Here is a 27,888-nt window from a genome sequence, read left to right on the forward strand (position 1 = left end):
ATGGCTTATTTTTTTATAAACAAATTGAACATCAGTGATATGACATATTAATGTGTTTGTGAATAGAATTTAATAACTGGTGAATGATGCAAGTTTTTTTTTTTTTTTTGAAAAGGCAAATAATGAAGTTTTAATTGGATAATGAAAATCAAATTACATCATGTTTTTTTTTTTTTTTTGAAGACTAAATATTTGAACTTGTGCATTGGTATGGTGCATTCTTTCTGAATAACTTTTATTTTCAAGACAAGATATTCATATCTTTATTTTAGAAGTGGAGTCTTACCAACACCAACCATTGAATAGTAGAATATATTCTAGCCAGCTTGTGATACAGTACAGATTCCTGTACCAGGCTGTTAGTTTTGTTCTGTGTTACACTATAAGATTACATCATGGAAGACAGGGTATCCAGGTCTATATTGATACACTGAAGTGTGTGTTAACTTTTCTGTGTTTCCTTTTCTAGGAAATGTGACTTCAACGTGGACCATCAGCTATAGAGACTATATCATTTTACATACTTGATGCATTTAACTGAAAAAGAATCGAAAGATTGATTTAAAATGAAACAGAAACAGAATAAATTAAAAACGAACAAAGCTCCTAGTGACGACATCTTGGACATTGCAAAGTCATCCCTGGAGAGGACCTGTGATCTGCTGCGTCACCGAGTTTCCCAGTTGTCCACTCCACCAGAGGTCCATGGATATCAGACAGAAAGAAGGTACAGTCATCAGTGATAATTTTTATGCGAGTTCTAAATCCTGAAGTCATAGAATTTCGAGCGGACTCTATCAAAGAATTTCTAAAACTTTACATGATGGGACCCAATGTTTTTAGCTATAAAGTTTAAAAAGGATTATTTAATTAATTTGTAAATTGATCACATTTTCATTTTGATATTATGGAGCTAATTGTAGTGTCTGCATGTTGTTTACATTCAAATTATTGTGCTTGTGCCTATTGATCATTGCATTACTTTACCAAAAAGTCACAATACACTTACATTTTGATGTCGCCAAATTAAATTACATAAACAAGACCTTTGTATCAATTACAGATTATAAGTAAATTATTGCCTTGCAAAAGTATTAACAAATATTTACATTCACATTTACTGGTTAATTTGTCATTGGTTGGTGTTGGTTAAATCTTCATAAATAGAAATGTTTCTATGTATTATAGTATGCTAGTGATTGATGATTACCATGAAATATTCACAAAATTTTAACAACAGACAGCTGCTGGATTTGATCAGAAGGACTGGTATGACGGGTGAAAGTAACTCTGCCCTGTTGATAGGACCAAGAGGATGTGGCAAATCTATGGTAACACATGTATACAATTTATTGATAAGCAAATTTAGAAAACTATGAAATATCAGATTTGGGTGTGAGATTTGAGACAAGAGTACCTGGATATTTATTAACTCTCTATACCTCTCTGTATCTAAGAGACACATGGATATTTATTAACTCTCTATACCTCTCTGTATCTAAGAGACACATGGATATTTACTTACTCTCTATACCTCTCTGTATCTAAGAGACACATGGATATTTATTTACTCTCTATACCTCTCTGTATCTAAGAGACACATGGATATTTATTTACTCTCTATACCTCTCTGTATCTAAGAGACACATGGATATTTATTTACTCTCTATACCTCTCTGTATCTAAGAGACAAAACACTTTTATTCTTTTACCATTTTGTATTCAGTGTAATGTTATAAAACACCATCAACATTTATTGATATATAACACTGCCAAAATCTACTGTGTATTGATACAGAACACAATCATTTGTTTACTGAGAATTAAATATTGTAACCCGGGATGTTTCTGTTTTTGTTTTCCTACATGTTCCTCTGTCCAGCTGATAGAAAATGTTGTGGAGGAGCTGATGACCAATCAGGAAATTAGAGATAATCTTCTTCATGTTCGTCTCAATGGTATGTACATGTATTCCAAAATCAATTTGAAAATGTAAATTTAAGTACAGGTGGATGTTTACTGGTCCATGAAATGTCTCTTGAAGTTAGTCATTGATCTTATATCTTCAGAGTCAGGTTTATTTCATACCTTTACTGGAGTATGAAGTGTCAGGGAAACATAAAAACAACATATAGATTTTGACATTATTTTGTGATACAAGTGAAAACATCACACGTCCTCATACAAAGTAAGATCTTTGCGTGCTTTGCAATTTATTGAAGATTACATATTTCTGTTAATGTAATTGCCTGCTCATTGCTTACTATCTTGTTTGATTAATCCTCCTCTGGGAACCAATCGCGAGGACCTTTAACCTTCTTGAACTTTAAAAGTTTGTGCAAGTTCTCTCTCCTACACTACTTGTCTTTTGAATTCATACTTGGGGCATAGGATCACTTAGGTGAGGTGTTGTGTCATGCACCAAAAGTAGGTCACTCTGATCTACATTTTGACATTTGACCAACACCAAAGAAAAAATTTATTCCAGGCTCTACATGTATCTCCTACACTACTTGTCACTGGAAATTAGCTTGAGTGTAGGTTCACTTTCAGTTCATTATTAGCTTGTATTTTTACAATTTGGTTGGGGAATGTTATTTACTGAATTGTCTCTTTCTCCAAGAAATTCATTTAAAACTTTTGAAAGCAACAATATTCAAGGGATGTCTGGTTTAAATTTTGAAATAATGCAGCATGTGAGTGGTCGCTCCAAGGAAAGATTTCAAAAGAAATGGTCAGACAGAATTTCTAAATAAATACACTTCCATTTAACGTGAAAAGTCAGTTGGTATACCTCATAACTGAACTTATGAATTGCAGGCCTATTACAGACCGATGACAAGATTGCTCTGAAAGAGATCACACGACAATTACAGCTGGAGAATACTGTTGGAACTAAAGTATTTGTGAGTGTCATTTTAAAACAGAACAATGTGTAGTTGTTTTTCACTCTATAATAATTACTCATGTTCTCCCACAATCTTGTCACGCCTACCAGTGACAAATCACTTCTGAATTTAATTTAGTATCACTACATCAATGCAAATGTAATAACAGATTTTTGTCATGAATATTTTATAGAAAGATGACAGTTTTTAAAATATTTGAAATAATCTTTCTATATCTTTTCTGAAAGCCTTTCAGTACTTGATCAAATACATGTATGTTCTGCTCTTTGTTACAGGGATCCTTTGCGGAGAATCTTCAGTTTCTACTAGACGCACTGAAGAGCGGTATGTATTGCAGTGTTACCATATAAGATGAGATAATAATCATGGATTTTCATTTTAAAACATTTGTGGATTGAAAAAATAGCATGTTACCTATTGAAAAAACTGCTTATATATTGTCTTCATTAGAACAGTGTGATGAATTTAAGAAAAAATTATAGTAAAGCTTTGTAAATTTGTCCTATTGTTGACTCAGCCTGACATTTGCTTGTGTCCTTGTAGGTAGCCATAGTAGTAAGCCTATTTTGTTTGTCCTGGACGAATTTGACCTGTTTGCTCACCACAAGAACCAGACACTACTGTACAATCTGTTTGATGTAGCACAGTCTGCTCAGGCTCCAGTTTGTGTTATTGGACTCACTTGTAGATTGGTAAGTACTAACATCACCAGTTCCACTATTGGACAAAAATGTTTTTGTATATCAGCCATTAGTTTGTTTGGTACGCTTCATGTAAATTTTCCACTTACAACAGAAATGATATCTTTACAGGATGTTGTTGAGCTGTTAGAGAAGAGAGTGAAGTCACGATTTTCACATCGACAGATTCATCTTTTTCACAACATCACATTGGGAGACTATACTAGTCTCTGCATCACATATCTCAGTCTCCCTGATGATTTCGCGGACAGGAAATTTGTGACAGCTTGGAACAAACATGTACAGGTAGCAACTCCAGTGTATCAGTACACCGTATTAAATTTTGATAACTTTACACAAGTAAAGTCTTAAATGATACAAAAATTGAAATATAACTAAAAGGCTTATTGTAAGAGTCTAGAACACTAGGAGCAATAGAATAACACATCCAGTTAACAATTTTCCTGGAATATCAAGTCATTGTAGCCGCAAGGTCTTATGAGAGTTAATTATCTGTGTGCAAATCATCAAGTTTTTAGGGATAAATAGGATGTTTTAGGAATAAATAAGATGTTTTAGGGATTAATAGGATGTTTTAGGGATTAATAGGATGTTTTAAGGATAAATAGGATGTTTTAGGGATTAATAGGATGTGTTAAGGATTAATAGGGATTAATAAGATGTTTTAAGGATAAATAGGATGTTTTAGGGATAAATAGGATGTTTTAAGGATAAATAGGATGTTTTAGGGATTAATAGGATGATTTAGATTAATAGGATGTTTTAGGGATAAATAGGATGTTTTAAGGATTAATAGGATGTTTTAGGGATTAATAGGATGTTTTAAGGATAAATAGGATGTTTTAGGGATTAATAGGATGTTTTAAGGATTAATAGGATGTTTTAGGGATTAATAGGATGTTTTAAGGATAAATAGGATGTTTTAAGGATAAATAGGATGTTTTAGGGATTAATAGGATGTTTTAGGGATAAATAGGATGTTTTAGGATTAATAGGATGTTTTAAGGATAAATAGGATGTTTTAGGGATAAATAGGATGTTTTAGAGATTAATAGGATGTGTTAAGGATAAATAGGATGTTTTAGGGATTAATAGGATGTTTTAAGGATAAATAGGATGTTTTAGGGATTAATAGGATGTTTTAGAGATTAATAGGCTGTGTTAAGGATAAATAGGATGTTTTAGGGATTAATAGGATGTTTTAAGGATAAATAGGATTTAGGGATAAATAGGATGTTTTAAGGATAAATAGGATGTTTTAAGGATAAATAGGATGTTTTAGGGATTAATAGGATGTTTTAAGGATAAATAGGATGTTTTAGGGATTAATAGGATGTTTTAGGGATAATAGGATGTTTTAGGGATTAATAGGATGTTTTAGGGATAAATAGGATGTTTTAAGGATAAATAGGGAGAAGGATTTTATAGATTTTGTAACTTATACTTGAAAATCTTTTTGCCAATGTCTTCTGAAACAAGATAGCTATTACAATATTAAGATACCCCACTTCCTTGAACCACCATTACTTGAATACATCCAGTTTGTTACATTGATTGTTTGGTCCTGATAGAATGAAAAATGTGTTACGGTACCAAATATGATGAAAACTTTGTTAAATGTTTCTTGCAATATAGAAATCGTAAAGTTGATTATGAAGACGGTAATTTTATTACAGTGGTGTCTGAGGCCACGGCGCCAGTAAAATGATAAACGTGTTACATTTCATAAGTTGAGACTAGAGTTGAGATATTCTTGCTCGGGCAAAAGCCTGAGCAAGGGGGGTCCTGCCAGTGGAGACTAGCCTCTCTCCAGTCTGGCAGTCAGGAACCGATACAAACTGGCTAGAAAAGTGGTCGTATTTATACTAGTCATGTTAATAAACTGATTAAGTACTATTACACATTAGGATTGAGTAATATTTGAGTTATGGACATGGTCTTACACACATAAATCGCAATAGGTAAGGTTACACTGACCTTCATACAAACTGCTTAGATAGGCTGCAGGTAATGACTTACATAATCAGGGAACAAATTAATACATGAAAATTTGTGGTAGATTAACAATGACAGAATGCCTCTGGCCACTGGTCAATATATAATTGTTCACAGTAGATGTCAGTACTAAATTAACAAAGGCAGATACATTATGATGAAATATCTGACTTACGTCTAGCACCATTTTGAATGATTTAATCTTACATGTTAACTTTTAATAGTTCACTGACCATGTCCTTGTTATTGAACCTCAGATTCCCAAAACTATTATTCCTCAAATATCACTCATTCCTTAAACTCATTTTTATCTTCATCCCATAACTGTCAATAGTAATTCTCCCTTTGTTCTTCAAACAGGTGTCACGTCCACCAAACTTTACCTGTGTAACACCAGACTGTGTGCTAGTTTTGCTACTATTTGCTACTATTTGCTACTTTTGCTACTATTTGCTACCATTTGCTGCCTAAGATGATTATTATATCAGGACATTTCATATTTTGTATTTAAATGGCTGTAGTGAAAAAATCATCCGCTGTTCAAACAGAACTTTGTTAATTAGTGGAAAACGAAAATTACGAAACGGCACATATTTCACGGGAGGGTACGAGATGATGTAGCCAACATGATTCTCCGCATGCTTTTACTGATTTGTTTAACAGATCAGATTGATTTCATAAAACATTGAACAATAAGAAAATTGAGTCTACATTGCATAACCATCTGAAATTATTTAGATTAGATAATACAAAAGTGTTCATTACTCTGTTTTTAGCATCATGCTTTCTGCATGTGACACTTTGCTATAAATGGCAAAATTTTACTTACTGCTCCTTGACAAAAATTAAAACTAAACTAAAATTACCTTGTCAAACAAAAAAGTACAATGACCATTAATTAGACTGACCAAAGAATAAAGTATTGAAAGTGTCATTCACAGACACAAATCATTCACAGATGACTGCTTTCTGAGGGTCTACTTGAATGCATCATATTCCTCGATCTGTTGACATGGTCCCAAGGAGATCAACTTTAATGTTTTTTATGTTGTACTGTATTATAAAAACAGTAAGTGTATGAAATGTTTCTGTAGGAGCTGGCTTCTGACCAGACTGTTCAAGGTGTCCTTCGGCGTCAGTTTGAGTTCAACAAGGATGTTAGGACGCTACAGCAGTTACTGGTGAGTAGTAAGAAAGACAAGTAGGAGGTGTGCAGGGATTAATCTAGACTAGTGGTATGGTTTTCTCCTATCAATAAAAACAAATTTCCTATTAAGAGAATATATCACATGACATGGAAAAATTCCCCAAAATAGGAGAAATTTTCTTCTAAACAGAGAGCTTATTATTAAGCTTTACTTAACAATTTTTTAAATCATACCATCATGAAAAACAGATATGGATTTAACCTCAACATTGTCATATTTTGTTCATGTAATCTTCATGTATTTGATATATTTTTACCCTTTCCCACTTGAATTGGACAAAAGGGCTGTCAAAATTTTTCCCCATTTTTGAAAATCTGCCAAAAATTTCCTCTTTTTTTTCACAAGGGACAGTATTCCCTAAATTGTACCTTAATCCTTAGAGTGTGAAGAATCTGGCTGAAGGAAAGTTTTCTTGGTGAATTCTTGGGGTTTTTGTTGTCCATGAATTATTGAAACTTTTTAAAGAAGGTTTTTAAATGAATGACTTCACACAAATATCAAATCATCTCAGAAAATATCCTATCAGTAGGCCTATCATATATTTTACTAGCTTTGCTGAAACTGATTTCTACTAGTATGTCTATAATCTGAGGGTATGTGATGTGACAACTGTTTCAGATGTCTAGTGTGCATTATATGTGAGTGAGACACATCCATTCCTTGTCCCTGATTACAGATATACCCTGTGTGTTGTGTGAGTGAGACACATCCATTCCTTGTCCCTTATTACAGATATACCCTGTGTGTTGTGTGAGTGAGACACATCCATTCCTTGTCCCTGATTACGGATATACCCTGTGTGTTGTGTGAGACACATCCATTCCTTGTCCCTGATTACAGATATACCATGTGTGTTGTGTGTGAGACATCCATTCCTTGTCCCTGATTACAGATATACCCTGTGTGTTGTGTGAGACACATCCATTCCTTGTCCCTGATTACAGATATACCATGTGTGTTGTGTGTGAGACATCCATTCCTTGTCCCTGATTACAGATATACCATGTGTGTTGTGTGTGAGACATCCATTCCTTGTCCCTGATTACAGATATACCCTGTGTGTTGTGTGAGACACATCCATTCCTTGTCCCTGATTACAGATATACCATGTGTGTTGTGTGTGAGACATCCATTCCTTGTCCCTGATTACAGATATACCCTGTGTGTTGTGTGAGACACATCCATTCCTTGTCCCTGATTACAGATATACCATGTGTGTTGTGTGTGAGACACATCCATTCCTTGTCCCAGATTACAGATATACAATATACTCAGTGTGTTGTTTGAAACTAATCCATTCCTTGCTCTGATTACAGATGTACCCAGTGTGTTGTGTGAGTGAGACACATCCATTCCTTGTTCCTGCTGACTTTGTTGATGGTATGAAGATGCAGACTATGGACACCAAGTCTGCTATGCTACATGGTAAGTTATCTTCTTAATGTTTTTCATTGAGATGTATGATGTTCATTACAAATGTGAATTCCATAGGTTCTCATTATTCCAAGGTGTACCTATTTAGACTGAGAGGAAAAATAAAATGGCTGACAGATGATTGTCTTAAATTTGATGGAATCAAACACACATTAACATTGAGCCATTAGGAAAACTTACTGACCCATTCATGCACTTTGTTAGTTATATTGACTCAATAAGACTCACTGCAGTATTGATTCGAGCCGAAACATTGGCCCATTCAGATACCTTGTAACTTGTGAAATAATTATGACTTTTTATTCTTTTTCTGTAGGTGTTTCAATCCTGGAACTCTGCCTTATCATTGCCATGAAGCACCTGACAGAAATCTATGATGGGGAGCCATTTAATTTTGAAATGGTTTATAGTGGTAGGTATACATTAGACATACTGGGACACACCACAAGTCTGTTCTGTTAATAGCTTTCCTTTGGAATTTCTCCATTTCGTATCTTGAATGATATTTCGGATATAATTTGATGCCCACTTTAATTGAAGTGTACACCATTAGATAATGGCTCTTTGTTCCTGATGGTGATACAATGGATTTCAGTATTTATCTGCGTTACTAATATATAGGATCATAAATTAAGATACTTTTTTTTCTTTTTTTTTCTCGGTGAGATATCAGGGATCATCACTGTAGTGATGACATGAGAAGTCTTACATTGTCACTCATGATGTTATAACTTTTCAGTAATGATATAGCTTTTTTAGTTTTGAGGAATCAAAGCAGTGCCCTCTATTTACTGTATTGAAATTTGCCGATTTTCCTGTTCGGATGCAAATGAAGTGAAGGTTGAATAAGTTGGTTTTTCATCTAATCTATCCTGAATATATTTTGAGTTTTATCTATTCTGGTATAAAATAAAGTTTTGTAATCAATTCTTATCAGATAAAGGTATAAAATGGTAAAATACTACGTAAAACAGCCATTCTAAATGTTGTCATCGTGTTATCAAATGTTACGTCAAACTATCTGATGTCAGCTTTGAACATTGGTTTATTTTATGTTTGTACACTCAATATAGAAGTAACTGTGGCTGTCACTCATATACTAGAGAACTCGGTACTCCGCATGGAAGTAACTGTGGCTGTCACTCATATACTAGAGAACTCTGTACTAGGTATGGAAGTAACTGTGTCTGTCACTCATATACTAGAGAATTCCGTACTCGGTATGGAAGTAACTGTGGCTGTCACTCATATACTGGAGAACTCGGTACTCAGTATGGAAGTAACTGTGGCTGTCACTCATATACTGGAGAACTCGGTACTCAGTATGGAAGTAACTGTGGCTGTCACTCATATACTAGAGAACTTGGTATGGAAGTAACTGTGGCTGTCATTCATATACTAGAGAACTCGGTACACAGTATGGAAGTAACTGTGGCTGTCACTCATATACTAGAGAACTCTGTACTCAGTATGGAAGTAACTTTGGTCGTCACTCATATACTAGAGAACTCGGTACTCGGTATTGAAGTAACTGTGGCTGTCACTCATATACTAGGGAACTCGGTACTCCGCATGGAAGTAACTGTGGCTGTCACTCATATACTAGAGAACTCGGTACTAGGTATGGAAGTAACTGTGGCTGTCATTCATATACTACAGAACTCGGTATTCAGTATGGAAGTAACTGTGGCTGTCACTCATATACTACAGAACTCTGTACTAGGTATGGAAGTAACTGTGTCTGTCACTCATATACTAGAGAACTCCATACTCGGTATGGAAGTAACTGTGGCTGTCACTCATATACTGGAGAACTCGGTACTCAGTATGGGAGTAACTGTGGCTGTCACTCATATACTGGAGAACTCGGTACTCAGTATGGAAGTAACTGTGGCTGTCACTCATATACTAGAGAACTCTGTACTCAGTATGGAAGTAACTGTGGCTGTCACTCATATACTACAGAACTCGGTACTCAGTATGGAAGTAACTGTGGCTGTCACTCATATACTAGAGAACTCGGTACTCGGTAAGGAAGTAACTGTGGCTGTCACTTATATACTAGAGAACTGGATACTCAGTATGGAAGTAACTGTGGCGGTCTCTCATATACTAGAGAACTCCGTACTTGGTATGGAAGTAACTGTGGCGGTCACTCATATACTAGAGAACTCGGTACTCGGTATGGAAGTAACTGTAGCACAGATTGGATTTTGACAGTAATAGTTTGTTATCACTATTTCTTGAGCAGTACTCAATGGATCTATTTCAAATTTTGTATGTAGGATCCCTAGTTGTACATTGTCGAATTTTAGAACGATCTGATAAACTGCAGGCAGTCATCTTCTATTTTGACAATAATGGATTGTTATCGCTATTTCTTGGGAAGAATAAGATGAATCATTCTCGAATTCCATATGTAACTTCCCCTTGGTTTCTATTTGTGCATTATGGCATTTTGGTATTGATTAAAAAAACAAAGTCTCAGACAGGTGGCCATCTTAGATTTTTACTATGAAAGTTTGTTTTCACTCTCTCTTGAGAAGAACTAGTATTTTCTAAGAGGAATTTTCAGTGCTGCCCAAAATCTTCACTTCAACAGGTAGACATCCTTGAGGCAACCATTAAAAGACTTCCATGTGATATCACGTAGATATGGCAATAGTTTAATAAAGGATATAACAATCAATTAATTCTTGATCCTCTGTCATTAATTCCTGATCCTCTGTCAAATTATGGGTAAGGTCTTCTATGCTATTTAATAATTTATCCATCATCATTGCCTGTCATGTCACTTCTCACTAATACCATAACGTAACAACTGTGGCAAGTACAGTGTCATCACAATGACATACTATCAAATTAAGGTCTCTAAACAATGATACCAACAGTAATGAAAATGAAATAATAAACTTACTCTCAGAGACACAAATCTGGAAATATGATTTACAACCAGGTGTTAAATATTATAATCTTTCATTTAAATTCTCAAATTTCTTTTTATTAACTGCTTGAATAATAATCTTAATGCATATATTTAGTGGTATTTTCTCGTTTATGGAGATGTGTATAAACATTTCGTATTTAGGAAAATATACGTAGCAGTCATATTGATTTTACTGTGACTTGCATTTGAAAAATTTGCGTGAAAAAAAAAATGCAAACATTCACACAAATACATGTGAAAAGCTTTGTATTATAGTTATTTCATCGCTAGTTTAAATAATTTTAAGATATTTATTTGTAGCCAATAATTGATTATGGAGTCTGTGAATTGCATTCTTAATCAATGAGTTTTGCCTAATAAATCCTTTTTGAAACATTCTTTTTATACAGAAAATACAAAAATACATGGGTACTGATCTCTTAAATCTGATTCTCATCCTTGGATAATGTATATTTTATAACAATGTACTGTTTGTGATTTCCAAGCTCCAGTTTTTTCAGTTCTTAACTTAAAATAAAAAAGAAAACTGCCTTCACGTCTAGTCATGTTTATTTCTAGTACATTGCACTATATCACACGAAAGTAGTGTCACAACTAACTTTACTAAAACTTAGGATAGAGTGTCACTGAAAATATATGGCTAGATGTTGGCGACACTGAACAGACTGTCCCTCCAAGCAGATCTTTATTTCCTTCATATTATGTCACTTTACTTGTTTCTATAGTTATGATTCATAGTCATTCTTTGCTGTTAACTTTTGACCTTTAGTGAATTCATACCTGACCACAGTTTAAAGAGCAACAAGTTCACCTATCAATATTGGTTGCCATTGAAGGCATGCGTGTCTCACTAACAGATCTAATAATGCTAATTAAAAATGTGCTGCTTTAATAGTTTAAATACAAAAAAAAGTGTTTGATCAGTAAACACAAGTCATTGTTTTATAACTGCCTCTAATAGATCTATTGATCATAGCAGCTTCCTGACGAAAAAGTTCAACCTAGCTCAAAAAGTTACACATACAAATTCTCGGTTATTATACCTAACACTGTATACCGGCACATTTATATACACTTCCAATATGCTATGTCACTTCCTTAGTTATAACTGTAAGTACACATAACCTCTGTGCATAAACCATTCCTGTTTAAAATTCTACGTTCAATTCACTGTTGCTGGTATGTACTTTTAAAGGTACACATTTGTCATTGCTCACGTATTGATTTCAGAATACAGAAAATTTGCCCAGAGGCGATCATCCATGCAAGTTTATGAAAAAGCTGTAGTGTTGAAGGTAATTATTGTTAGTGTATTCAAGTGGTGTTTTCACTGTTTAGATGTTGTACAAATTTATAGGTAGCCTTCGGGGAAATATCTAAATTTGGCGAAACTCTGCATAATGGATAGATAACTTATAGATAAAAAAGAGTAAATGTTTGGGTTGAAAACGTAACCAAGAATTAAGATATATGTATGAACGGTTTGTCAAATACATTTATTTCCAATTCCAACAACTTTGGTTTAATTTTGCGTTTTGCTCCATCGTCATCATCAAGATCATCATCATCATCATCAAGATCGTCATCGAACATCTTTAGTTGGATTAAGTTAGCTCAATTCAGATTGTTTTTCTCCCATTTTTCAGGCATTTGAACACCTAATTGCTCTGGAGTTGGTGAAGACAATGGACGGAGCTGGATCTCGGGTACAGAAGGAGTATCGCCTGCTTTCACTGCTCGTTCATCCGTCACAGATCTTGGATGCTCTGCAGAAATACCCAAACTGTCCTACAGAGGTCAAACAGTGGGCTCAGTCTTCAGTCATATAGCTAAGTGCGTGTAACTATTTTTGGTTTCATACTTGAGACCTTCTCAGTCATTTACCAAGAAAATATGGCAGAAAAGTGATCTTTTCAAGTTGCACACCAAAGGGCAAATGACATGGCAAGCAGGCTTGTAATCCAAGAGACCTGATGGTCAAGGAACTCTGTAAAGTTCATCTGACTAAATGTTGGTGACAGTGAATTCTAGCAACATACTAAGAATGTGATTGACAGTAAAGGCCCCTGTCAAAAACATGCTGTTTTGTTGAATTGTCACACCTAAGGGCAGATGTGCAGGTATTCTGCAAAAACATTCACTTTTGTTTGAAGTTTATTTTTTGTTGGGTTTGCCAGTTCTCTGAAACTACAGATTAATTAGTCCATGAAACTGTTTCCTATTGAAATGTTACATTAATTTTCAGTATTATCAAATTTCATGGGAACCACATAACCAAGTCCCAACCAAAAAGCATTTCTAAAAAACCAAGAAATTGGAGCTACACAAATATTGTAATAGGGAAAAAATATGACGTCACATGAGATAATATGTCATGTAATGCTGATTATTATTGTGTTGTCATGTATTATTGACCAGATAGGAGATTCATGACCTTGATCTGATGAACTCTTGAGTTGAAGCTGAAGAGAATGATGTTGATTGTTTTGACAGTTCAATTACTCTACTCAATATGTCGAAATTGAACAGCAAATACAACTGTTATATTGTTGTTTGGCTATGAGTCAGAACACAAGAATCTCTTGTTTAAGAATGAAGTTGATACTTCAGAATTAAAGATGTTAATAATTGAACACAATCTCTGTCTTTGATTTATTTTTAATTCATCATTATGATATGGCAAGTTGCTTGAATTTCCTTTGATCCATTGTCTGTTGCCCATCATTCTTAAACAATCTTTGGTATTATTGTCCAGAAGGCAGCAAAAGATCTTTCTGACAATTCATAATTTTTATACCTGGTCTGTAGTTGTGCATTTCATGATGATGTCTAAACCAAAACCAAGATGGTGGACACGTAGCCATCTTTGTTTTGAGATTTTGAATTGATAATGTTATTTCTCATGAAGCATGGCAGTGATTATTATGTATTTTTAATAAAACACAAACTCTCCATAGTCCTTACATAATTTTACTGGTAATAAATAACAAGTCAATGTCATGTAACATTATTAATAATTCTTAAGAATGGTTGATGATGCAGAGGCGAGACCTCCAATAGTAAGTGCTCCATACTTAAACAAGTTCATACAAATGTTCAAGATGGCCGCCATCTTCCAAATTCAATCACCTTATTGCTTCTTTTTAACAAAAGTCACTAATGAAGCTCTTGTGTGTAATGTATATTCCACAGATTCAATTATTGATATTGATAATTTGAAAATTTTCATAATTTTCTAATAGTTAAGAAAGAGGGTGGATTGCTCAAAATGAAGTACACTCATATGATCAAAATGTGACGTTGATTGGCTTTCCTGGATAAAAGTGTCAAATGATCAAAGAATTACTTAATCTGAATCACCAAGAAACCAAGGTTCATTGTTATTTGTTAGTAACATGCTGATTGGAGAGATATAAAGTCTGGTCAATTTCAGGGTCAAGGGGTCAAATATATTTAAAATACTGCACCATTCGCTGCACCAACAACAGGTGTGGGATTAATGCAATTACAGCAACCACCCCTAGAATCGCATCATTATACTGTGCCACCCATTGGATTCGCACCATTACATAGCACCACCTGTCCGAGTTGCACTATTACACTGCACCACCCATCAGAGTCATACTTTTACACTACATCACCTGTGGGAGTCTCTCCAACAACCTATGGGAGTCGCACCATTATTCTGCACTCGTGGGAGTCACGTCATTACATTGCACCACCTTTGAGAGCCACACCATTACCCTGCACCACCCATGGGAGTTACACCTTTACACTGTACCACCACTTGGAGTAACACATTCCACTGCACCATTACTGGGAATTGCACCATTACACTGCACCAACCTTGGGAGTCCCATCATTACACTTCACCACCTTTGGGAGACACGTACCTCTTGAGATTCGCACCATGACAGCCCATCACGTGTAGTCCGACACCACTCCCGATATCAAGGGAGGTCAGAAGTCACACTTCACTGTTTCCTTAGGCGATCCTTTTACAATAGACTGTTGAATTCAGGTATTCACAGGCTATAACCTATTCTCAGAAGCATATACAAAGAACAATACATGTTACAAGGGTGTTGTAGAATGAACACTGTGGCAGTGTATCTCGGTAAGACTGTCTCGTTGTGTAGAATTTCGTGACCTTGTGTTGTTTTCTGTTCCTATGTGGTTTAATTTAACAACATGATTCTGTGTTCCTACATGATTTGATGGCATTTCTTCAGTTTTCCTTTTCTTTCCTTGACTTCGCGCCTTGTAGAATTTCCTGCCACGGAAGTGACACAGGATTCGGAAGAGTGCTGTGACGATGACTAGTAGGAAAAGTGTGACCAGGATAAGGCTGAATAGGAAGGCCTCTAGCTACAAAAGTGTGTGTACAATAACGTTTTAGAGCATTCAAACAAAGAGATAGTCAAGGTCATACAACATCGACAAGGTCAAATGGTAACATAATAGCAGAAAGTACAGAAAAATGGAAGTACGTCCCATGAAAAAATAAGATGAAAATGATATATTACAGCATTAAGTCGCAGTAAACTATAAATTATTACAAGTATGACAAGCTGGTATTAAATACTATAAGCTATGGATTGGTGTCAATTTTAGAAAGTTGATCTGACTGAGGACCAATGTTATTGGAGTATGGGTACCTGACTGAGGACCAGTGCTGTTGGAGTAGGGGTACCTGACTGAGGACCAGTGCTGTTGGAGTAGGGGTACCTGACTGAGAACCAGTGCTGTTGGAGTAGGGGAACCTGATTGAGGACCAGTGCTGTTGAATTAGGGTATCTGATTCAGGACCAGTGCTGTTGGAGTAGGGGTACCTGACTGAGGACCAGTGTTGTTGGAGTAGGGGTACCTGACTGAGGACCAGTGCTGTTGGAGTAGGGGTACCTGACTGAGGACCAGTGCTGTTGGAGTAGGGGTACCTGACTGAGGACCAGTATTGTTGGAGTAGGGGTACCTGACAGAGGACCAGTGCTGTTGGAGTAGGGGTACCTGACTGAGGACCAGTGCTGTTGGAGTAGGGGTACCTGACTGAGGACCAGTGCTGTTGGAGTAGGGGTACCTGACTGAGGACCAGTGCTGTTGGAGTAGGGGTACCTGACTGAGGACCAGTGCTGTTGGAGTAGGGGTACCTGACAGAGGACCAGTGCTGTTGGAGTAGGGGTACCTGACAGAGGACCAGTGCTGTTGGAGTAGAGGTACCTGATTGAGGACCAGTGTTGCTGGAGTAGGGGTACCTGACTGAGGACTAGTGCTGTTGGTGTAGGGGTACCTGACTGAGGACTAGTGCTGTTGGAGTAGGAGTACCTGACTGAGGACTAGTGCTGTTGGAGTAGGGGTACCTGACTGAGGACTAGTGCTGTTGGAGTAGGAGTACCTGACTGAGGACTAGTGCTGTTGGAGTAGGGGTACCTGACTGAGGACTAGTGCTGTTGGAGTAGGGGTACCTGACTGAGGACTAGTGCTGTTGGAGTAGGAGTACCTGACTGAGGACTAGTGCTGTTGGAGTAGGGGTACCTGACTGAGGACTAGTGCTGTTGGAGTAGGAGTACCTGACTGAGGACTAGTGCTGTTGGAGTAGGAGTACCTGACTGAGGACTAGTGCTGTTGGAGTAGGGGTACCTGACTGAGGACCAGTGCTGTTGGAGTAGGAGTACCTGACTGAGGACTAGTGCTGTTGGATTAGGGGTACCTGACTGAGGACCAGTATTGTTGGAGTAGGGGTACCTGATTGGGTTTTCGTGTTTATTGTAGAGAGGTGTATTGTTCTGACTAGGGACTTGAAAAACGGTTGCTTACATTAAGGGTTTTGAAGTTGTTCAACCAGCCTTCAAACATCACTGGTCCCTAGTCAGGTTGACATACCACACCCTAACCTCAGAGAAATCTGATCACGCACATCTTCAACAATCGTCACCAATACTGTTAACACTACCCATCCAACATCATAGGTCTCAAGACAGATTAATGTCATTCTTTTATTTTGCAAAACTTAATTAGGACAACCTTCCAATCTCGGTTACCTGAATTAAATAAGTCGTATGTTCGGTTAATCAAAATTACGTTCTGTCTCATTAACGACTCGGGATCTAGTAATACAGCCAACTTACCTGGGACGATGATAATCCCCACTGTTCTTCGGCTGAAAATAAATCAAAATTACGTACAAGGTTTACCCATGGATGTACTTATTCAATGTAATTACTACTTATTGAAGATAAAGGTCTTGTTTCCTTATTGTCAATGGTTTTAAACTGTACTTATGTAACTATAATGACCGAACTTCAATACAGGAAGATGGTACGGAATTTTAAATGCATTATGCGAAACATAATTTCCAAACAGAACTAAAAACGATATACAAAACGTCCACAGTTTATTTCCACTTTGTGTGTCGGTTGACATAAAGCAGTTGTAATTGCATTTGGAATTTCAACAACACATTCCGTATAAACTTATTGACGCATTTCGCATTTAGCAAATTTTATTTACCGCTAGAGACATGTAACGAAATCAGGTAAACAGGTTTGATGCATATGGTGCAACACTGTCCGGAAGCTATTTATTGTTCAAGGTAAATAATGTATCGACCTGTCACGGTCATAAGCATACTACAGATGACCTACTACATCAAATTTCTGCAAACTTGCAATACCTTTCGACGGAAACGACGGCGATTTGACAACATAATACAAAACAAAAAGTTTTAAAAAGATTGATGTGTGCATTAGTGTCGTGACCATGTTTCATAAATCTTTGCGTCAACACATCAAAGGACATTATTAATATGGCATGTTTACCGTAACTTGTAACGCATGTGTTATGCGGCACATCTATGTCCCGGTTTCTGTCCTCATTTTTTCCCGATGCATTCTTAACACCTAGTAGAGGTAAGAGCTCGAACCAAAGTAATTCCAGTCGGTGGAATGGCCAGGAACTGGCATCACCTGTTGCTAGGTTACCGTTTCTGATCGACAGGTAGTTCTTGGACATCGGCGTGTATGGCCTCCACACGATTCGATCGTCAGAGAAGGTCGGATAACTGCCAACAACAATTTCAGACCATTCATATTTTTCTTTCTCGATATCCAAAGTTTACATTTTACACAATTATCTGGAAACCTTTGAAAGTGTAGCTCCATTTCGTCTCTGAAATAACATTTTCTCAATTGCAACCATAATAATAATAATAATCACAGTAGATAAAACACCGCCTACATAATGATGAAAAAACATGTATTAATAATCCATTTACGAATACATTAGGGTAAGACGATGTCGCCCATCAATCATTGTCATGAATATTTACAGCTTGTATAATTATCATCTTAACGCCATTTTTCAATGAATACTCGCCCAAATCTGACAACACTTTTCCTTATCTCACTAATTAAAGAAAGTACTGTAAACGTTGTTACAGATGGGTCTTTTTAAAACAATTTCTCAGGATGACTGTGCTTCCCAGTGAATATTGAAAACCATCGTCCATTTCTTGACTTATGTTAGAAATACAACTGTTTGAAGAAATCATGAAAAATTGATGAAGAATGAAGAAAAACAAATCCTTCATAATTTTCAACAATTCAATATTGAAACGTCATCACGGAGACGAAAAACGAGTGAACGTAACCCGTACTCCTTAACACTTATTATATCGTTCATTGAAACGTCGTCATGGAGACGGAAAACCCTGTAAACTTTATCCAATAGTCTTCAACACTTACTATATCGTACATCGAAACGTCGCCAAGGAGACGAAATACCTATAAACTTCATCACCGTACTTAACAATTATACCGTACATCGAAACGTCACCAAGGAGACGAAATCTCTGTAAACTCCACCCCGTACTCCTCAACAATTATAATACCAGGGGCGGATTTAGAGGGGGGCGTGGGGGGCGCACGCCCCCCCTAAAATTGGCAGAGTAAGGGTGAGTTACGAAGTATACTGGATGGTCTTGGTCGTATGTTATGACTATCACTGTTCTAAACAGCTATAGATGACTTAAGTTGGGCTAATTTTCAAGTATACAGTAACTTTATTATAGTTGATCACATAACGACAGAAAGAGTTAATTAAGTTAATTATAACGCCCCCCCTAACTTAAATTCCTGTATCCGCCCCTGAATACCTTACATTGAAACGTCGCCACGGAGACGAAATCTCTGTAAACTCCACCCGTACTCCTCAACAATTATAATACCTTACACTGAAACGCCGCCACGGAGACGAAAAATAAGTAACCAGCTAACAAGATTGCTGTCTATATTCAATAATAATTCTAATGAGTATTTCACAATACTTACCAATATTTCACGACATTACCCACGTACCTATATGTCACAATACTTAACTACTTTCTTATATTTCACAACATTAACCCACTTGCCCATCTTTCACAATACTTACCCATATCTGAGAAACTCCGCCAAAGCGTGACTGACGGACTGAACATTTGTGCTGCAGTTCGTCAAAACACACAATAAAGTAGTGGCCAAACTCCTGTCTTTGGAATCAGAACGTTCTGAGCTGATCAACAGGGTCAAGCCCTTCGTGTAATATGAGTTTGTAAAAGAAAGAATACTGGACCAGAGGTAATCGGTTAACAAACCGGAACAGTTTGATTGTTCCGAGTAGTAGAAAGCTTTCAGAGTTTTCAGCAATATCTGTTTTGACCTCTCATCTGTTTTTCTTGTTAATATTTCCACTACGTTCCGACTCAGGTCGTCAAAATCTGCCGCATCACAGTCCATCAGATGGCTGTCTCTTTGGTTAAAAAATGGTATGTCAGTGATGATCAGATCTGCTATGTTCACAGAAGAAATATGTACACCCGAAATAGTCCCATAAGCTATATCTGGGAAATTGTGATCATGCACGGGCCAAAATAAAAGAAGTTCTTGGCGTCGTGCGTAATTCGTTGACGAATTCAGAAGGAACGATGCATCAAGCTGCAGTAAGCACTTCTGTAATGGGAGGCCAATCGATCTACAGCGCTGTCGTATGTGATTGGACTCAAAGAATATATTTGTTTTATTGGTGTTTCCGAACTCCACGCCACTATTGTACGTTATAACCTTTTCATACAAACCACTAAACTTACTCGAGATGTGTCTTAAAGACGTAAAATAATCACATATTAACACAACGTTTTTCGGATTTCCATTGAAATGTGCGATGTTCTGTTTCACCCACTGTAACACCGCCACCTGATCCATTAGGCCCGCGTTACCCGGGTAATGTCCACTCAATGACAGAAACCCGAATATCCCGAGACGGAAGTTAAACGTCACTACAATCACGTGGTTAGAGACAGAAATGGATTTCCCATCGATCATTCCACCAGAACCTTCCTGAAAGTTACCTGGATGAACAATCACAACTACCGGAAGTTGGTAGTTGTTTGTGGTATTAATATTGTCGGGTACATAAATATTAAGAAATAAACAGTTTTCGCTCATTTTCAACAACTCAAGCTCGTCACTCTCTATGCTCTGCATACAATTTGGACCAAACGTTGTCGCATTGTGTATGTCAGTCCATTTTACAGCAACATCCGGTTTCTGAAATCGCAAATTGCCTAATGGTGCTTTCGCGTACGGCACACCTAAAAATGCCATCACTTGACCTTGTGACACTGGAAGTTGTACGCCCGACAAAAGTCCCCCGCTAACACGAATGACGGAATTAGAGGTCACGTGATGGATATAAACCATTCCGAGGTAAAGGAGTTTCCACATAACTAGCAATGCGACAGTCTCAAACAGCTCATGCAACACCTTCCCTCACCTCAGAGGTTTGCATGTCTCCTCTACAAAAATTATATCAACGTTCTCACAACTGAACATTAGGAAATATGCTTCACAAACCTCTGACATGAAAATGCGCCGAAATCTTATGGTATGCTTACTATTCCTCCAACCAAAGTCTTACGGTTGAACGGAAGGCGAACAATCATGGTAATTTGGATCGTGATCGTCAGAGACATCCTAATCTGTCATACCTCACGAGCTGCGTGTACTCGTGTGAGCATGACGACATAAAACATGGTCGCTTGTCCTGAACCCGTCTGTAAAGAGGAAGAAGGTTTGAACCCTTCAGTAAGCCGAATTAAGTTTTACAAGTATCCGGACATGGTTTTTGATACATATTATCCATTGCGTGTAAAGAGCACACCTCAAGCTGTTTAATTCTCTTCTAGTTGGTCATTCCTTTACATAATTGGTATCTTGTTTCGTAGGTTGATACATGAACAACGTGGTTTTGGAGGCGAGGTGCCTGTAACATAATAGTTTTTCACTCGTGATAGAAAATCAAAACTGTGCCATTGAACTGTCCTTTACAACTTAAAATATCTGAAGGCATACTTCAGGCATACACACAGAGAAGAAGTCTGCATTGCATTGATGTTCGTATCAATTCGATGTCGTCTGTATGATATTGTGACGTCATTTACGCCCGCGACATTGTATTATGTCACATCTCACGAATATATCTGTGACGTCATTCATTCTGTATTAATGACAAATTTACGTAGTAGGGATATTTAGCTATTTCATGTAAATTTGTTAAGTTCCTCGTTTGCTGTCGTGGACGATATGGAGCTGATACGAAACCATTTAGCCATCCTTGTCGTTTAGTCTGAAACAAAGCAAAAATATTGTAATATCATTGAAAGGTTTAAGTACCCTGCAAAATAAAGTAGCGATAAATTTTATACTGAAGATGGATTTGACGTCGATATGGAGACCATGGTAAACTTCGATAAGAAACAAAAGGAATTCTGTACCACATTAGGACGGTCAGAAATACCAACAGACATAATTTTCAACGATGATAAGTAGAATGTTCCTGTTTATTTGACGAATAGCATTTTCATTGAAACCAGGGGCCTTTGAACAGAACCCGGTAGAAATTTCTCATTGCAAAGTCTTGGCTTCATATATAAATGACCGTAGATGGCTCACTGTCTGACGTTTCAGTGATGTCGTTGATGCTGTGAACAATATAGCTCGTTCTAAGCTGACAGGACGTCAATGTCAGTAGTTAGTCGAGTAAGGTGACTGCTATCTATAAAGGTCAGGGCGAGGTATAAATTAATAATGATAATGATGAAAACATCACACATATATCAGAATTATGTAGATAAGTATAATACACGTCTTATTAATATTCACAACGCCTGCCTGATATCGGTCAAATCAACATTTTCAACAGAAGTGTGAATATATGTAAATCATACATCGATAAGTTAATGCTTTATTTGAGCTCGCATCGTTGTAGACAAAAATTAGCAACCTGGATTTATATAAATTGATAAAATTACCTAAAACGGGATCATATTAAGGTTGTGTTATCTACCATGAATAGGCGTGTTTTTTAACTCCACTTGAATCAAATTCGTAATTCCTATCTCAGCACGGAAACAATACCAATAAACGTGATACATTCTTTAAATAGGTATCCGACATCTTCTTGTCTCTGGTAATGACACATTATCTAAAGGTCGTGTATATAATAAGGTCACATGAAGATTAATATCTCTTTTACTATCAGATTCGGCCTGTAATCATGACGGTTGTGGCGACGAGGCGAAACCACAAAAGGAATCCCAATAAAGTGTCTCTGAAACATATATCTTAACACTACAGATACATGTAAATTCATTGACTTTACAAATGATAGATGTCCCTTTGTAACCGTTGATATTTAGTGTTTACAACCTTCCAGGCCTGTTTATAACAATATAGAAATCACACTTGATTAAGGCTTGGGGACATTAATTACGTTTTAGAACGGGGTTAGATTAATGTTCCCGGTTATACTTATAGCGGACTGAGTAAATCCGTCCATCCGTCTCGCCGTTTCACCATAGTTGCTTGGGTTTCATAGACAAGCAGAAAAAAAATTCCAGCTAGAACCTGAGCTCGGGGTTCTGGTATCTTTAATCATTATTATTTTTTGTTCATTTTTTTCTGTCAAATATTTTTGTAAGGACCGTCTTCGTAGACGCAGAATTCAATGCGAAGGTCATAAACTATACTTTTTCCACCTTCAAACATTTGCATGTGACACCCTCTCTTTTACGACTTCGATGTCACGTTCACGATTTAAAGAATATCAGCTTGGTTGTATTTGCTTCCAGATCAATATCCTGTAAAAGAAATTCCTATTATCAGTGACAAACTTTCTACAGAGATGGATGGGAGTACCAAGTAACTTAAGCAGCATCGGCTTTTATGGAAAAGGTACAAAGTTGAATATTCCGCTGAAATGTCTTACAGAGGATTATAAGGTGACCAAGGTCAGGCAACTTCTCTTACTGCAGAACAGCAAAGGATGCAAAGGTGAAGGTTGAGACCGTAAGGAATTGGTAATCTGAAACAGGGACATCGTGTGAAGTAAAACAGTCGGCAGGCAAGGACTGGGAACATCGACAGGGCAAATGTGGTTTAAGGCAGGAACAGAACAACGGAGAGAGTTGGTGCAGAACGAAGTGAAGGCAATGGAAGAGGAACAGAGTATGGTAAAGACGATATGCATGAAGAAACAGGGGTGCTGGCTAAACTGGCAGGGGGTTCGAGAGAGGAATTTCTCATGGGGTAACAACTGGACCATGGAAGAACATCACACCAGATTTCTTCTGAGATCTGTGTATGATGTGTTGTCAAACCCAACGAACCTTTGTTGATGGGGTCTTGGTGAAGATCTGAGGTGTGTCTTGTGCTAGAGAGTAGCGAACATGGAACAGATCTTATCATGCTGTCCAGTGGCTCTGAGGGATTAGCGGTACCGTCTTAACAAAGTGCTTTCCTAACTTGCAGTAACAATGGAAGTGCGTAGGAAGAAATCAGAAAAGATAACAAAAGGGCCCAAAGTTGTCAATTTCATTCGAGCAGGTGAAATTGGAAAGGGAAAAGGGAAGAGTCGAGGGAACAGGGATCAAGGCAACAACGGGACACTGGCAGATGAAGGCAGAACTGATCGGTAGAAAGAAATCCCCAGAGGAAATCATCACCACAAACCAGACACCAGACGTAGTACTCTGGTCTTCAACATCCAAACAGGTCATTGTGGAACTGACAGTACCACGGAAAGACGTATGAATGAAGCATACTAGAGGAAGAAGGCAAACCATTAGGATCTGGTGGATTATTGTCAACAGAATGGTTGGAGGGTATGGTCTTTCCATCTGGAGGTTGGTTGTAGAGGATTTGCAGGTTAGTGTTCGTGGAGGACCATGAGGAATATAGGTGTCATCGAGAAAGACAGGAAGCATTAGATTGGTGCAGTATGCCAGCAAGCAGTCAGCATCAATGTGGAGAGAGCGGATAGAATCGTGGCATCAAAGAAGGGTTATGTGGCTGTTCAGATTCGCCCCATTATATAGACTTTGTGATTTGGAGTAAAGTATGTGACATTTATATAGTGATAACAATATCAATCACATGAAAACTGTGACATCAACACTGGTATATTGTGGAACAGGCTAGACGGTTTTAGGCTAAGATTTAATCACCCTAGGGGCACATCTGGAGGGTATAGTGGACAGCGCCGAAACAACCCAGGATAGAGAATCCGGGAAGATGGAACCGCCTGGCATCAGTAACATCAACATGTATGATGGATTTGTACTTAAAGTAACCGTGCGACTAAGAACGCGTGTTAAAGGTAAAATAATAATCAATGTTTTTTTTTCGTTCTTCCATTTGAAAACACATAATATTCCACATGTACTGGAAAATTGTTGGAGATATATCAGTACCTAATGCCTTTTAAGTGATATGATACTTAACTTACAATGGAAGTAAGTTAGGATACAAAATCATTATTGTTGAAAACTAAAATGAGAGGTTTATGTTCAGTCCCACAAACTAGTTTCTATAACAGGGGTCATCTGTCATCTCAAATACATATTTATTTATAATTCTGTATATGTAATATTCCATTGATTATACGGGAATGAGAAATATGTACTTTACAAGTATCTTAAATCCATATATTCATGTCTTTTTAATGAAATGTAAACTGTCTATTGTGTCATTCTGAATGAAGATGATTGATACATCTATTCCTGACTGGTGAGTAATGCCCGACTGACTTTAAGTCCAGGACCAAGGTTAAATAGTTCAATGTTTCGTTTACACTTCCGTAGTACTAACTTTGATAAGTCGTAAGAGTACAGCAATGTCGGGGACAATATAATGGGCATTATTTTACAGGTTTGAAAATGCACATCAAAATCACGTGTTGTTTCTTCTTTTGATATTTGAAAGCTTGAACGGTGCATTATAAAAACCCAAATATGACCGTTTTCTGTTTTTTAGTCTGTCGTGGTTTAAGAGATGGTTCGGTGACTGCATAATGCAGAATTTACAAAGTAAAGGCGTTACATCTGACGACCGTGTCTACAGAACACAATCTATTACCAGGTATGTAATAGATTGTTCAGACGCTCGTTTTATTATCAATCTAAGCATATAATATGGAGTTGTTTACTCCGCAATGATGGAGTGTCGGACACACATGGCTAATGATGTGTAAACAAGTAAACTAACAATGATATCCTATCCTGTGTTTATAGATTTCGTGATGTTGTCAATGATAACACTTATTTTAGGTATCGTGGCATTTTAAAGGATGGTCACGTGTCTATAAGTATATAATCGTGGTATTGTAAATGATAATCACGTGTCTGTAAGTATATAATCGTGATATTGTAAATGATAATCACGTGTCTATAAGTGTATAATCGTGGTATTGTAAATGATAATCACGTGTCTGTAAGTATATAATCGTGGTATTGTAAATGATAATCACGTGTCTATAAGTGTAAAATCGTGGTATTGTAAAGGATAATCACGTGTCTATAAGTGTATAATCGTGGTATTGTAAATGATAATCACGTGTCTATAAGTATATAATCGTGGTATTGTAAGTGATAATCACGTGTCTATAAGTATATAATCGTGATCACGTGTCTATAAGTGTAAAATCGTGGTATTGTAAAGGATAAACACCTGTCATGATAAACACGTGTTTGAGCTTGTCATGGTGTAGTCAATGATAAACACGTGTTAAAAAGTGCATGTATATTATCGTAGTAGAGTAAATGATAAAAAAAAACGTATTCATAAGCATATTGTGGTATAGTAAATGACAAAAACATATGTATGATAAACACATGTTTGAGCGTATGTGGTGTGGTCACTGATGAACACGAGTTTATACGTATCGTTGTGCGGTCACTGATGACCCTTGCTATAAGTAAGATTTCTGGCCATACCTTAAAAGAGAACAAAAACATCGTCTAGTTTGATCTCTGTACCTTGGTCAAGAATCTTATCGTAAAACAAACAGACACTTTATGATGATATCAAGTCGAACTACAGCAGGGCAACACCGATTCATAATTATATTTACCAACGAATTTTCATAATAACCGAAATTAAACGAACCCGTGAATATAAAACGAAGAAAAATATAAATATTCATGTCGTCCCAGACATTCTGTCGTTTATATCTAATTTTGTTTCATATAGATCGTATTTCAGATTTAGGAGACATTTATGATTTTAGAATAGATTATAAGTTGTAAATTGAAAAGCTAAGGTGTGATGTAACGATACACAGAGTAGTGTATTAGTGAGAAACCTCTCTTATCATTAGTGAAGTATATGTAGGATATAATCATTTAATGTTATGTGTGTATGATATGTTATATAAATTTTATGTATATGTTATATAAAGTGTATGTATATGGTATATAAATTTTATGTATATGTTATATAAAGTGTATGTATATGGTGTATACATTGTATGTATATATTATATAAAGTGTATGTATGAAATGTTATAAAGGTTATATGTTATAAAGTATATGTTTGCTGTTATATAAAGTGTATTTATATAAAGTATGTGTTATGTTATAAAGTGTATGATATGTTATACATATATATATATAAAGTACATGCATAATAAGTTATATATGAAGTACTAGAGGCATTTAGAGGCATTAATATATAAAATGGGGTTCAAGACTCCGTGGTGAGTAGCTGTCATCCAAGAGATGGACAAATCAGAAAGGCTGATACGAGAATAACTACTAGCTGTGTTAATAGAAACTAGCAGTTGTTTGCCAATAAAGAGTCCGGAGAGGAAGGGTATAGAGAGAAAGAACTGGGCGAGACTATAAATCGGGAGGCAAACACAGTATGACCAGTGACCAGTTTATGATGGAATTCTTTAACAAGGACTATGTATCCTTAACTCTTGCTCTCAGTTGACGTTTAACGAAATGCTAACCAGAACGGGTCCAATCTTAATTAAGAGGTCATACACGTACAACTGGGGTCTTCTTAGGCCTAGGATAAAAAAGTTTGCCCTCTGTGAACTTGCCTCCGGGGAACAGATACGGCTCGATGAAGTCCCTCACAGCACTCAGTCCTTAGTTATCAGAGAAGTAGGTCAAGGCATTACTGACGGATACATGGTTGATGGGTGATGGTTTGCCCAACTACTCCTGATGGTTGGCTCGTCATTGGTGACAAGTTCATCCAGAATTGAAACTTTCGCATGAGATGCACTTGATGGGAAGCACATGGCCTGCTACTTTCCACCAAACAGTGGGTCCCAGTACTTCTACTTTAAAGGATTCTTCCCTGTTGTTCTGAAGA

At 36.8% G+C, this 27,888-nt stretch overlaps 2 protein-coding genes across 2 annotated transcripts; one reads left to right on the top strand and one right to left on the bottom strand.

The window, feature by feature from the left end:
• Positions 1–523: 523 nt before the first annotated feature.
• Positions 524–13,651, top strand: LOC132546301 (origin recognition complex subunit 4-like). Its single transcript, XM_060210026.1, has 12 exons — positions 524–727; positions 1,241–1,331; positions 1,883–1,958; positions 2,821–2,906; positions 3,185–3,233; positions 3,453–3,601; positions 3,722–3,895; positions 6,700–6,786; positions 8,130–8,238; positions 8,564–8,659; positions 12,425–12,489; positions 12,841–13,651. The coding sequence occupies exons 1-12, from the start codon at positions 567–569 to the stop codon at positions 13,021–13,023; spliced, it is 1,326 nt and encodes a 441-aa protein (XP_060066009.1). The 5' UTR covers positions 524–566; the 3' UTR covers positions 13,024–13,651.
• A 1,617-nt stretch (positions 13,652–15,268) lies between these two features.
• Positions 15,269–20,952, bottom strand: LOC132546261 (neuroligin-1-like). The gene is made up of 4 exons (XM_060209973.1): positions 19,622–20,952; positions 18,010–18,251; positions 17,320–17,351; positions 15,269–15,562 (listed from the first exon to the last, which is right to left on the bottom strand). The coding sequence occupies exons 1-4, from the start codon at positions 20,950–20,952 to the stop codon at positions 15,269–15,271; spliced, it is 1,899 nt and encodes a 632-aa protein (XP_060065956.1).
• Between the last annotated feature and the right edge of the window lie 6,936 nt (positions 20,953–27,888).

This window comes from Ylistrum balloti, unplaced genomic scaffold (genome assembly GCF_031769215.1).
Source record: "Ylistrum balloti isolate Yb309-2 unplaced genomic scaffold, AGI_CSIRO_Ybal_v1 Utg369882, whole genome shotgun sequence".
Taxonomy (NCBI): Eukaryota; Metazoa; Mollusca; class Bivalvia; order Pectinida; family Pectinidae; genus Ylistrum; species Ylistrum balloti.

What these genes read in the sequence shown, in the direction of transcription:
- LOC132546301 (XM_060210026.1), top strand. Translation starts at nt 567, where the DNA reads ATGAAACAGAAACAGAATAAATTAAAAACGAACAAAGCTCCTAGTGAC. An exon ending in TTGGACTCACTTGTAGATTG is followed by an intron (nt 3,602 to 3,721) that starts GTAAGTACTAAC and finishes ATATCTTTACAG; the next exon opens with GATGTTGTTGAGCTGTTAGA. An exon ending in TTTTGAAATGGTTTATAGTG is followed by an intron (nt 8,660 to 12,424) that starts GTAGGTATACAT and finishes TATTGATTTCAG; the next exon opens with AATACAGAAAATTTGCCCAG.
- LOC132546261 (XM_060209973.1), bottom strand. Translation starts at nt 20,952, where the DNA reads ATGTGGAAACTCCTTTACCTCGGAATGGTTTATATCCATCACGTGACC. An exon ending in GCGGAGTTTCTCAGATATGG is followed by an intron (nt 18,252 to 19,621) that starts GTAAGTATTGTG and finishes TGTTGTTGGCAG; the next exon opens with TTATCCGACCTTCTCTGACG. An exon ending in GGGGATTATCATCGTCCCAG is followed by an intron (nt 15,563 to 17,319) that starts GTAAGTTGGCTG and finishes ACACTTTTGTAG; the next exon opens with CTAGAGGCCTTCCTATTCAG.